At 43.1% G+C, this 12,746-nt stretch overlaps 1 protein-coding gene across 5 annotated transcripts in view; it reads left to right on the top strand.

Moving 5' to 3' along the window:
• The window catches only part of LOC121288851 (probable serine/threonine-protein kinase ifkA), a 69,554-nt gene that overhangs the window by 42,172 nt on the left and 14,636 nt on the right, over positions 1-12,746 (top strand). For 4 of the 5 annotated variants that reach the window (XM_041207636.1, XM_041207637.1, XM_041207639.1 and 1 more), the window contains 4 exons: positions 9-161; positions 6,780-6,899; positions 10,843-10,944; positions 11,372-11,503. In XM_041207636.1, the coding sequence (XP_041063570.1) occupies positions 9-161; positions 6,780-6,899; positions 10,843-10,944; positions 11,372-11,503 (507 nt within the window). The remainder of the gene's footprint in view (positions 1-8; positions 162-6,779; positions 6,900-10,842; positions 10,945-11,371; positions 11,504-12,746) is intronic. The other variant, XM_041207640.1, reaches the window with a different exon arrangement.

Raw genomic sequence — 12,746 nt, 5'->3', positions numbered from 1 at the left:
TTCTTTAGTCTTGCTCTGGCAGGTTATCATTCAGTGCCATATCCCAACAACTGGAAACGTTCTTGCAGCTGAACCAACGTTTTGATGAGAGTATCACCCGGTGTTGGGAATCACTGACAACTCTACAGAAGTTATTTGTGGATTCTGCTTTCACTGTAAAGGTGAGGAGAAAGAGTATTACATTAAGGTAGATGTCTAAAGCTTATTAACCTCTTATTATACTCACCAAGGTGGTTGGTTCTTAAGTGGCCTAGCAAACCACTCAATTGTATCAAACTACTACAAAGGGTACCTTCAGGGCAGCTCGGGGTGGCTAATAAATGGCAGCATTGCCAGTGATGCCCACTTCCCGAGAATGGTTTTTTTTAAAAAGTAGCCTGGTGAACAGGTTTTTGTTACTGCTTGGCTTCTTATTTGCAGTTTACTCAGCTGTAGAACTCTCGCTGTGCAACTTTTATGAACATACGAAATAGGAACAAAAGCAGGCCATTCGGCCCCTCAAGCCAGCTCCACCATGCAGTAAGATCATGGCTGATCTGTTTGTGTTTTGAGTTCTACATTCCCATCTAGCCCCCAATAACCTTTGATTCCCTTGCCTAACAAGAATCGATCTACCTCTGCCTTAAAAATATTCAGTGACCCCGCCTCCACCGACTCCTGAGGCAGAGAGTTCCAAAGTCACACAATGCTCTGAGAGAAAAGAATTCTCCTCATCTCTCTCCTAAAAGGGCGATCCCTAAATTTAAAAACAGTGTCCCCTAGTTCTAGACTCAGCCACGTCTACCTTTTAGAGACCATTCAGGATCTTATATATTTCAATCAAGTCACCCCTCACTCTTCTAAACTCCAGCCCTGCTTACCCAACCTATCCACATAAACCAATCTGCTCATTCTAAGTACCAATCTAGTAAACCTCCTCTGAACCACCTCCAATGTGTTTATATCCTTCCTTAGATAAGGACACCAAAACTGCGCACAAGTATTTGAGATGTGGTCTCACCAATGCCCTGTATAACTGAAGCATAACATCCTTACTTTTATGTTCAATTACTCTTGTAATAAAGGATAACATTCCATTGGCCTTCCTAATTACTTGCTATACCTGCATATTAACTTTTTGTGACTCATGCACGAGAACACCTAGATCCCTCTGCACCTCGGAATTCTGCAGCCGTTCTCTGTCTAAGTAATACTCTGCTTTTTTATTCTTCCTGCCAAAGTGAACAACTTCACATTTTTCCACATTATACACCACCTGCCAGATTTTTTCCCACTCACTCAACTTATCTATATCTGTCTGCAAACTCCTTATATTTTCTTCACAACATACTTTCCTATCTATCTTTGTGTCGTCTGCGAATCTAGGTACACTGTCTTCTGCTTCACGCTGTGAAAAAAATTACCAGCTGATCAAAAATGGAGTTTTAATAGTTTGATGTGCTATCCATTTCCCTGGTCACTGATGCATGATCGCTGTATAAAGAATGAAAGAATTATGTACTGTAGTCAGCCGACGGGTAAAGCAAGTCATGTCTGACACCTGGACATGGGGGTGATACTGTATTCTGGGGTTTTTAAAATTTATCCTCCAATAACATAAAATACCAGTAAATCAGATTGTGACATGTGCTTTCCTCATAATCTCAGTTTGTACATTTTGCATTTGTATGTGTACTTCTACGTTGCTGGAAGAATGCGATCATAATAGTGGGTCTAGAGGAGATTTTCAAGAATGTTGCCAGGAATAGAAAATTTTAGTGATGAGCAAAGATTGTCAATTACTAGGAAGTATGGATTAAAATAATTGGTTGAAGGTTTAGAAGGGAGTTGAGGAGAATTGTTTCATCTGGAGGTGATAAGTGTCTGGAACTCTCTGCCTGTTATGATGGTAGAGGCAGAAACCCTCATGATATTTAAGAAACACTTGCATGTATACTTGAAGTGCCATGACCTACCGAGAGGTAAAAATTGGGATTCGGCTGAATAGCTCTTTTTCTGCTGCCACAGATACAATGGGCTGAATGGCCTCCTTCTGTATCATAAATGTTCTATGTTTCTATATTTTTATTTCTACAAGTCGGAATTATATGAAAGAATCCAGAGGCGAAAGTTGAAATGAACTTGCACCTAAAAAAAAGGAGCTTTTAAAATGCCTTGTGTGCCCAATGAATAGAAGTTATTTATTTCTATCAAGTGTAATGTCCACCTGGCTGAGGTCCAGGTGACTATTGGGCTGTTGCTTCTCAGGCTGAAAGTCCCGATACCTTCAGGCTGAGGTCTCATGTGTCAGCCCTCATCCAATTAGTTCGTTTCCACATGTCAATCATAAAGACAAAAAACATAGATTCCAGCTCCTTTTCATTATCATGAGAGTTTTCTACTTACAGTCCAAGTTCATTTTTTAAGAAGTGAGGGGTGAGTTAGCTGCTTAATGTCTTACAGCCTCACATTGTCTCCAGCACCATGTGATGTTCCTTCCCTAGACATGCCACTCCCCTCTCGCTTGATGCTCAGAGCCTCCCCCCTGCAGTAGGTGTGCACTCCTGTCTTCAGCTCACCCATGCACCCTTTCTCTTCAACCCTCATCCCAAAGGGTGGCTTCTGCCCCTTTTCTGTTCACTTCCCAATGTTTGCTCCTTTTATTGTGAGCAATATCAAGGGAAGGTGAACTAATAAAGGAACAACTTCTTTTAAACTGGTTGACATAAACAGATCAATTAATTAAACAGTTAAATCTGTCACTTATTAAACATACATGCCGCGATTTGTTTGGATAAATAAGTTCAACATTCGTCTCTCACTTCCTCGCTTCCTAATTTATGCTTTCTTGTGTAGAGTTTCTCGGCACCGAGCTCTAGTTTCACCAGAGGCTCAGTGAGTGCAGCTCAAGGTAACTCCATTTACTTATAGAGAAGCATCCCTTTGTGTAGGAGCTGGGATTGTTCTGCTGCATCTGCTTTCCTGCTGTTGGCAAGCTCCAGTTCTTAGGGAGAACACAAATCCTTTTCCTCATTTTCTGTAGCGCAGCTGGTCTCTCTTCTGCCAGCTCAAAGCCATCAAGACCTCACCCAGCCAAAGAAATCCTCATGGAATTGTAACATTATTGAACTGGGCAATAAATAGGCAATTACTAGGCAGGTTCATGGCTAGAAGACATTTACCACCACAGTTAGTTAAAAAGGAAACGCATCATTAGGGTCCAGTTGTCTTCTTGAAACAGGAGGTTCTTAACCTAACATCATTTGGAAATAGAAACCACGGTGCTGGAATAATCATAAATATACTAATTTATAACCCTGTGAGTCAGAAAGTTGTGGGTTCAAGTCCCGCTCCAGACACTTGAGCACAAAAATCTATGCTGACACTCCAGTGCACGACTGGCTGTACTGTTGGTGCAGTCATGTTTTGGATGAGATGTTATAATGAGACCCTGTCTGCCCTCTCAGGTTTCGACAAAAAGCAGGGTAGTTATACCCAGCGTCCTGGCCAATACCTGTCTCTCAAAGAACATCACTAAAACAGATTATCTACTCAGTACCATGTTGTTGTTTGTGGGACCTTGCTGTGCACAAATTTGTTGCCTCAATTCCTATATTCCAACTTTGACTACACTTCAAAATTACTTCTTTGACTGTAAAATGTTTTTGGAATGTCGTAAGGTTGTGAAAGATGCTATATAAATGCGTCTTTCTTTCTTTAATTCATGCGTGAGTAGTACCAACTGATGGTGTCATCGAGTTGAAATGTTCCATTTGTAAGCTTCCCATAAGTGGACTCGCTAGTTTATTAAATTTCTCCTTCATCCATTGAACAGCCTTGGCCCTGAAACAGAGCTCTGAATGGGAAGTTCAAGCTGCTCCCTCAAATGAAATTTTAGTGAGCGGTTTGTTAAGCAAACTTCAGTAAAGCCAGCAAATTAGAGCAAAGAGAACAACTTGAAGAAGCGAAAGGGCGATTTGAAATTATCCACAGCAAAGTCTATCCTTGCTGAGAGGATTGTTTCTATGATGGAAGCCGTGAGCTAGGAAACCAGGCTGATGGTGAAAGGATTCAAGTTGACAGACACAGCGGAGGTGCTGGCAAACCTCCTCGTTCCAGTGGACTTTTTGATGTTACTCAGGGCACCTCACTGGGGTGCAAGAGTTCAGCAGAGAAACATTTTTTCAACTGTTCTGCTTGAAAGTTTTGCCAAAGCATTATCTAGGTTTATTCGTTTTTTTCTCTCTTAATCAAGCAAGAAATTGCAAAATTTGCTGCACAACATTAAATATGAGTTTTGATTTTTCTGTACTGGCACAACTAGGCGGCTGGTTAGCTCATGTGTCCAGAAAGCTCGGTTTGAGGATTGGAACAATGCCCGTTGTACCAGGTTCAATCCCCATTGCCAGCTCAGGTTGACCTGGGACTTGCCTCATCATCCTGCCCTGTAGCAAAATAACAGCATAAGCCATGGTTCAGCAACCCTTGAATAGTTAGGTTTGCGACCTTGAGGAAAAAGAAAAATGTAATTCCTGATATCATTCCATAGTTTGATCCTGTGCAATGGTGAGGAGCATGACTATAGAGGGTAAAAATTCTTTAGTGACACTATGGTATTCTATTTGAAATGTAAAACTGGTAGACTCTTGCAAACACACGATGAAGCTCCACAGTGCTGGTTGTCAGGTAAGTTTTACAGCTGAGCACCGAGGTGCTAGAATTGGACTGTAATTTGTTTGCACAGTTCTGCCGTGTTTATGAATGAAAGCATTTGTCTGCAGTTCATTTTAATAGGCAGCTGAACTGCATTTCCTAAACTTGGAACAAAGTTCATAAAACCAGTGAATTTACAATTGCCATGGAACTACTACAATTTACGATATACATCATGCCAAATTCAAATGGCATGGTGGAATTTTCAACTAGTGAAATACTTCTATGCGCAACTACTCTAAAAGATAATCCATAGGATAGGAAAGTGAGCTTGTTTCGAGTCAGCACTATCTTACATTCCAATTAATTAAAAAATGAGACCACGTACCTTTAAACTTGAAGTTACATTAGAAAGAGCAATCACTCCAGTTTTCAAGGTACAAATGAAACTTTTTGCCTGAAGTGTGCACTAATGCTGGTAATTTATCCATGAGCATTATAACATAATTCTGAGACTTTATGAAGCCATCAGTCAATATTCTGTTTGTGTTTTGCTGTGCTAAGGGCAATCCTTTCTCACTGAAAATGTGCTTACATTGCTGTTCTCGTGTGCATGAGCGTTCACACACTTTACTTGTCCTTTATCTTACTGCACCCCACAACACCACCAAACTGTACCAAGGGCAGGAAATGAGAACAGTACTGGTACATTCAGACCGCTGTTGGAGAGAAGGGCCCGAGGCTCAAAGGGGAAAGGGTAGCGAGCGAGAACTGTTGATCTTTGGGCTGCCACCTCCAGAGCCCACCTGGTCTCTTGGCACCACAGTGCAAATGCTTAGGTGCTGTTGTGATATGACAGGTGGTATTTGCCAAATCCACAAGGGAAACTTGGCCATGCTATCACAACGATTGTGCAATTTGTATTTATTACGTGAATGCTGGTGCACTTAAGTCAGAAGTAATTAGTTCACTACCATCTTTAATGGTTTTAAAGATTAAATTAAAACATTTACTAACAAAAGAAGAAAAAACTTAAACACACAAAAGATTACAGTTACACAGTTATAACAGTTCCTAAAATTTCTACTTAACTAAACTCCCAACAACACACCCCCTTTAAGGCAACAGTCCAAATAGATTCCAAATTTATAAAGTCACCCAGCAATTTTCCCACAACCGCCCACTGGGCGATGGACTTCCAGAGGCTTTTGACACAACTTTAATGACTGGAACAGCAAATTTCCACAGGGTGGCTAGAGGCTTTTTCCCCAAGTCTGTTTCACACTGTCACTTTTCAAGATCTCATAGAGCCACACCTCACACATCCTTCCATCCTTCTTTAAATATATTTTATCCCTTTTGATTTGTAACTTCCATTGTTTCCACTTGTCTTTAGAAGTTACTTTTCCCAGAATATAAAAATCTTTCATGTTCTCATTATGGCCAGCACTTTTGGGAAAAATCAACGTAGTAACCTTGCCTTATTTATCTTGCCAATTGTAAACATTTTCCATCTCCCTATGAGAATCAGACACTTCTCCACTTACCTAAAATTGCAAATTTCATTCACACAGTACCTGCTGACCTCACCCTAGCTTATTCATCTCCATTTCAAATGATGATTTTGCATGTCACTTTGATAATTTAAACCCTGTTTAGTTTAACTAAATTAGTCATACAACACATACACACATACACACACACACACACACACACACACACACACACACACACACATACGCACACATACACACACAAGCCTGCTCTAAAATATCTCTCAATAATATTAGGCAAAGTATGATAGTTTCTTGACAGTACCTATGGTCCTACTCACAGGGAAGTGGGGTAAGAGACCAGGAACATGAGAAGGGCAGGAACAGCCATGCTTTTCTCGTTTAAGATGCTAGCTCTGGACATGCACATATCCCAGGACGTCCCAGGAAGTGACTTCAATGGGGTGAAACATTAGTGGAATGGATCTTTGTCTTTTTTATATCACTGCACCTAGGAAATTGGTGTTCTTTAGGTGTAACAAAGAGTACAATCATTCCAAATTATATAAACGTCAGCTTGGAGCTACTTTTCATTAAAATTAGATGGGACCATAGAGTGTACTGACTATCCTCTCTCTTTTTGTTTTACTGTAGGTTGGAAGTTTGCGTGGTACAGAAGAGATAAATTTGAAGCATTATGATGGATTACTGTTTGCTTTGTACGGTGCAGGTGCATCTGACTTTCTGGCCTTTGGAGGGCAGTATACAAAACTAGTAAGATGTTTAAGAACTGTTTCTGGGAAAAAGGATAGGCACCTTGATAGTTTGCTTGGATTTTGTGTGTTTAATTTTTAAATTAATGTCGAGCCCTTTGAACTTTTAGAACTGCACTTCCACATTTCAAATAACCTTGCATATCCAGTGCCTGATGCTCATGTACTCCCAACTTAGCCAAAATGTAGAGGCAAAATACTGATTAAAAATGGCAACATTTGATTCTGCAAAGGCTATGGGCCCTGACAATATTCTGGCAATAGTACTGAAGACTTGTGCTCCAGAACTTGCCACCCCCCAGCCAAGCTGTTCCAGTACAGCTACAACACTGGCATCTACCCGGCTATGTGGAAAATTGCCCAGGTTTGTTCTGTACACAAAAAGCAGGACAAATCCATCCCAACCAGTTATCGCCCCATCAGTCTACTCTTGATCATCAGTAAAGTAATGGAAGGGGTCATCAACAGTGCTATCAAGCGGCACTTGCTTAGCAATAACCTGCTCACTGATGCTCAGTTTGGGTTCCGCCAGGGCCACTCAGCTCCTGACCTCATTACAGCCTTGGTTCAAACATGGACAAAAAAACTGAAATCCTGAGGTGAGGTGTGAGTGACTGCCCTTGACATCAAGGCAGCATTTGACCAATTGTGGCATCAAGGAACCCTAGCAAAGCTGCAGTCAATGAGAATCAGGGGATCTCCGCTGGTTGGAGTCATATCTAGCACAAAGGAAGATGGTTGTGGTTGTTGGAGGTCAGTCATCTCAGCTCCAGGACATCACTGCAGGAGTTCCTCAGGGTAGTGTCCTCTGCCCAACCATCTTCAGCTGCTTCATCAATGCCCTTCCTTCCATCATAAGGTCAGAAATGGGGATGTTTGCTGATGATTGCACAATGTTCAGCATCATTCACGACTCCTCAGATACTGAAGCAGTTCATGTCCAAATGCAGCAAGTCCTGGACAATATCCAGGTTTGGGCTGACAAGTGGCAAGTAACATTCACACCGCACAAGTGTCAGGCAATGACCATCTTCAGCAAGAGAGAATCTTACCGTTGCCCCTTGACATTCAATGGCATTACCATCTCTGAATCCCTGACATCAATATCCTGGGGGTTACCATTGACCAAAAAATGAACTGGACATGCCATGCAAATATTGTGGCTACAAGAGCAGGTCAGAGGCTAGGAATCCAGCAGCAAGTAACTCACCTCCTGGCTCCCCAAAGCCTGTCCACCATCTACAAGGCACAAGTCAGGAGTGTGATGGATTACTCCCCACTTACCTGGATGAGTGCAGCTCCCACAACACTCAAGAAGTTTGACACCATCCAGGACAAAGCAGCCTGTTTGATTTGCCCTCCTTCCACAAAAATTCACTCCCTCTGCCACCGATGAACAGTGGCAGTATTGTGTACAATCTACGAGATGTACTGCACAAACTCTGCAAGGCTCCTTAGACAGCACCACAACCACAAATCCACAACCGCTACCACCATGAAGGACAAGGGCGGCAGATAGATGTGAACACCACCACCTGGAAGTCCCCCTCCAAGAAACACACTGGACAGAATTTTCTGCCTGTCGGGCGGGCGGACCTGACCCAATCTCCAGCGGGCAGGGAGCTGATCCCCGCCGGAGAAGCGGCCCTGCCGCCATTTTAAGTGGGCGGGCCATTTAAGGCCCCACCCAGCGTAACGTCCGGCAAGAAGCGCTATGCGCTCCCTGTGTGGGCGGGGGGTGGGATTCTCCAAATGCGAGAGTTCGCTCTTTCGCACATGCACACGAAAGAGTGCACAGCTCCCTGAGGCTAAGTGCAGCTTCAGGGAGATCGCCGACACTTTGCAAAAGATTAAAAATGGGAAAAAAAAATTCCCTGACATGTCCCCCTCATGTGACAATGTCAAATGAGATGGGACATATTCATAAATTACAGTAAAACTTTACTAAACTTTTTAGAACACTACATGAAACCGGCGGGACGAGGTGGATGAGGTTTCATGTTTTCTCTATTTGCCGCCGGAGCTCCTGGCCGACCGGCTGACCTTAAGGTTGGACGGGCAGGTCCTTTAATTGTATAATTGATCCTGTCAGTGGCCTCAATTGGCTATTGACAGGTCGGCGGGTTCACAGCTGATGTTGCTGCGCCCCCGCCTTCCTGAAAATTTAAATGGGGCGGGGTGACGTCGGAGGTTCCGCCTGACATCATCCCGCGTCATTTTAAGCATCGGCAAGCAGGCCCCGCCCCCTGCTCACCAACGGCAATATTTTGCTCACCATCCTGACTTGGAAATATATCGCCGTTCCTTCACTGTCGCTGGGTCAAAGTGCTGGAACTCCCTCCCTAACAGCACTGTGGGTGTACCTACACCACATGGACTGCAGCGGTTCAAGAAGGCAGCTCATCACCACCACCTTCCCAAGGGCAACTAAGGATGGGCAATAAATGCTGGGCCCAGCCAGTGACGCCCACATCCTTTAAATGAATTTTTAAAAAAGATTCATACGTGTTTAACTCTGTTCTAAGCTAGTGAGGGGAAATGGTGCCAGAAATTTGAGGGATAAATTCTGAGGAAAGGTTGCATAAACCTGTCTTGCATTCCCTTAAGAACTGAAAGCTAATAGAATGTTAGCCTTTATATCAAGGGGACTGGCTTAAAATGCTGGGCGAATTTATACAAATTAAGGATTACAATTATGGAAAGCTCTGGTTGGACTGCACTTGAAGGAATGCATTCATTTCTGGGCACAGCACCTCAGGAAGAACATATTGACCTTAAACGTGCAGATTCACCAAAATGACACCAGGGTTAAATTATTGAGGACGGGTTGCATTGACTAGGCTTGTGATCCCCTGAGTATAAAAGATTAAGCGTGACCTAACTGACACATTTAAGATAATTAAAGAAGTTGATAAGGCAGTCACAGACAAGCTCTTTCCTCAAATAAAGAGTGAAGCAATATAATCTTAAAATTACAGCCAGCCCATTTAGGATGAAAATCAGGGCAGCTCTTTTTCACACAAAGGGTTTACAGATCTGGAATTCTCTTTTTCAGAAGTCTGTGGTTGCTGAGACAATTGTTTACAAAACTGACATTGATAGATTTTTAGTAGGTACAGTATCAAGAGATATGGTACAAAGGCAGATAAATAAAGGAACAGCATGGATCAGCCATGATCTCTCAATGGCTGAGCATGCTGAAAGGGATTGAATGGCCTGTTCCTAGTGTTCCTATAAAATTCACCAGTTCAACTATGCAGAGCAACATTGAAATTTGAGTTTAATTCTTCAGGGTAGACCTGTAATTTTTCTTTGAGCTTAATGAACAGAAGGTTTTGAAGTATTGCTGAGCAGCAGATCTGAATAGTTCACTGCACTCACATCAGTGGGTAAGCCAGGCAGCAACATAACTGCAATAGATTGCACGGGAATGAGTGTCTCAGGTGACTGTCACCCAAATGGATACTCGCTACCTTTTGTGCTCTAGAGCGGCTAGTTTCTTTTTTCTCTTTATGGCTGGCACAGATATAATGGGCTGAATGGCCTCTTTCTGGACCGTAACTTTTCTATGGTTTCTGCATCCTGCTCCTCTGTCGCTAAGTTAAAAACCTGAAAGTCCCCTCCGAGCAGCAGTGTGCCGACACCACTGCAGGGGTTCCAGAATGAGGCTAACCACCACCTTCCCATGGACAATTAGGGATGGGCAATAAATGCTGGCATTGCCAGTGACACCATCCCCTGAAGGGAGTAAAAAATAGCTCAAATATGTTTGGGAAGCATTGAAGCAGCAGTTTAAAATATCCAAAGTGGAGTAATAATTATTCAGTTATTGTCAGGTCTGGAGAATCGAAGGAGTATAATCATCTCTGCTAAAATTTTATACAGAATGATTCTTTGAACAAGAATGTCATGGTCTGATTTACTTGTCTGTCACAATGCTGTAGCTCCGAAGTTTTGATGCTTCTTTTGGAGAGTTGCCTGAGCTGTCTGCTGCTGGCCTAAACGTCGATCTCCAGAAACTCGTAGAAGCAGATGAAAAGACAAAGGTAAAAGGCAGACAAGAGACGAGAATCCCAGAACCTGAGAAAATGCAAGCTGTGTTTGAAAAAAAATGTTGGCTATTTTGGGCAGTGTTCCTATGGATGATAAGTCAGTCCGAAGACTCGATACAACATTCAGAGTCTCCAGTTCCCTTTTTTCATTTTGCTTTGCCGAACATTATATCTGAAGATTGAACCTTAATCTGATTGTCCAAAATTTCTATGATTTGATTGTCAATTAATGAGATATTACATTTGGTAATGCTTGATCTTGGCTACATGTCCTAAACATAATACAGATTGATGACTAATGTAATTAAGTTTAACCACGGATTATGTTCTACTAGATTATGTTCTACTACGATAAACACCAGCAAGAATTGCATAAATTTATTACAGAGGTACAAATATGTTTTTCTTATGTCATGTACAGAAACCTGAAAGGATGATGGACAAAATTTGTATTCATTGCATTCCTGACACAAGTGCGGAAGTCTGTTTTAAGTTGGCAAGAAGGCTTTGGGAAGCAGGCATACACGTTAGATTGGTGACCAGACTTAATGAGGTAATACGTGGAAATCACTCGACATTCTGAACACAGAGAACTAACAGTGAGAGATAAATGGAGCCATTGCATTTCAAATGTAAGACAGTTTCTTATTTTAATAGCTGCTTATAAAACGTGATGGACACAAATTCTGTTTGCTGCAACAGATAGTCACCAGACAATCCTTGTAGGACAGAATTTTCCACTCGTTAGATGGGCGCGTGCCCAATCCGAGTGAGAGGAAAATAGTGTGTGATGACATCGGGCGAGCGTCCTGATGTCACTGTGCACTCTTGTGATATTTCGCTTGGCGGGTGCACGCGAGAGGTGGCAGTGCGCCCGCCGACAATTAAGAGGCCTATAAGGCCCTTAATCAATTAATTAAATCTGATTTTTCGCTGCCCGTTCAACCGTTTGGTTGGTGGGCGGCAAAAAGGGATTTTTTTATGAAACCTCATCCACGGGCGGAATGAGGTTTCCAACAGCAATTAAAAATGAAATAAAGCTGTTGAAATCTCGTTCACATGAGATCTAATGTGGCTCTGTCACGTGAGGTGACACGTTTCCAACATTTTTGAGGTTTTTATCTATGTTTTTAAAAACCTTCAGCTCCCTGGGGCAGTTCTGTTCTTTCTGGGAGCTTTCAGTGCGTGCACCTGCACACATGGTCACTCTCACCCTTCTCCCCCCGACCCCCACCCCCCAACCCAGGCAGCGTTATGGCTCCCGGCGCATGAGTCACGTTGGCAGGGCCGGTCATTGGTCAGTCAGCATGAAATTGCAGCCGGGGCCCAGTCGCGGGTGGCGGTCAATTTCGCGATGGCTCCCAGGCTCGTTCACCACGCATGCCGATGAGGTAACAATCCAGCCCATAGTCTCTCATACTCTAGGGACTCGGCATCATTCAGAGAAAATGCATTTTAATTGCAAATGCAAGTGGGAATTTGTTAGATCTCCAGAAGCGCAAAACGAGGACATTCAGCCCATCATTTCTATGCTGACTATCCGCTCGGTCAGTCGACAGCAGTCCAAATGTCATAGTCACTGCCCCTTGGCGTGTGGGCTCGGCGTGGTGGGCTGGGAAGCCGACTGCTGACCGCGATCGGCGCCGCTCCGCAATTTTACACGGGCAGGTCAATTGAGGCCCATCCAGCGTGAAAGGTGAGCGGCAGTGCTCACGCTGCCCCTGCAGGTGGGAGGAGGAGGGTGAGCGGGGCCGAGTGTGAATTATGTGCATGTGCGCGAGTGTGCGCTACATAAT

The sequence above is a fragment of the Carcharodon carcharias genome, chromosome 16, assembly GCF_017639515.1.
Source record: "Carcharodon carcharias isolate sCarCar2 chromosome 16, sCarCar2.pri, whole genome shotgun sequence".
NCBI classification, from domain to species: Eukaryota; Metazoa; Chordata; class Chondrichthyes; order Lamniformes; family Lamnidae; genus Carcharodon; species Carcharodon carcharias.
This window is presented reverse-complemented; position numbering and strand designations above follow the sequence as displayed.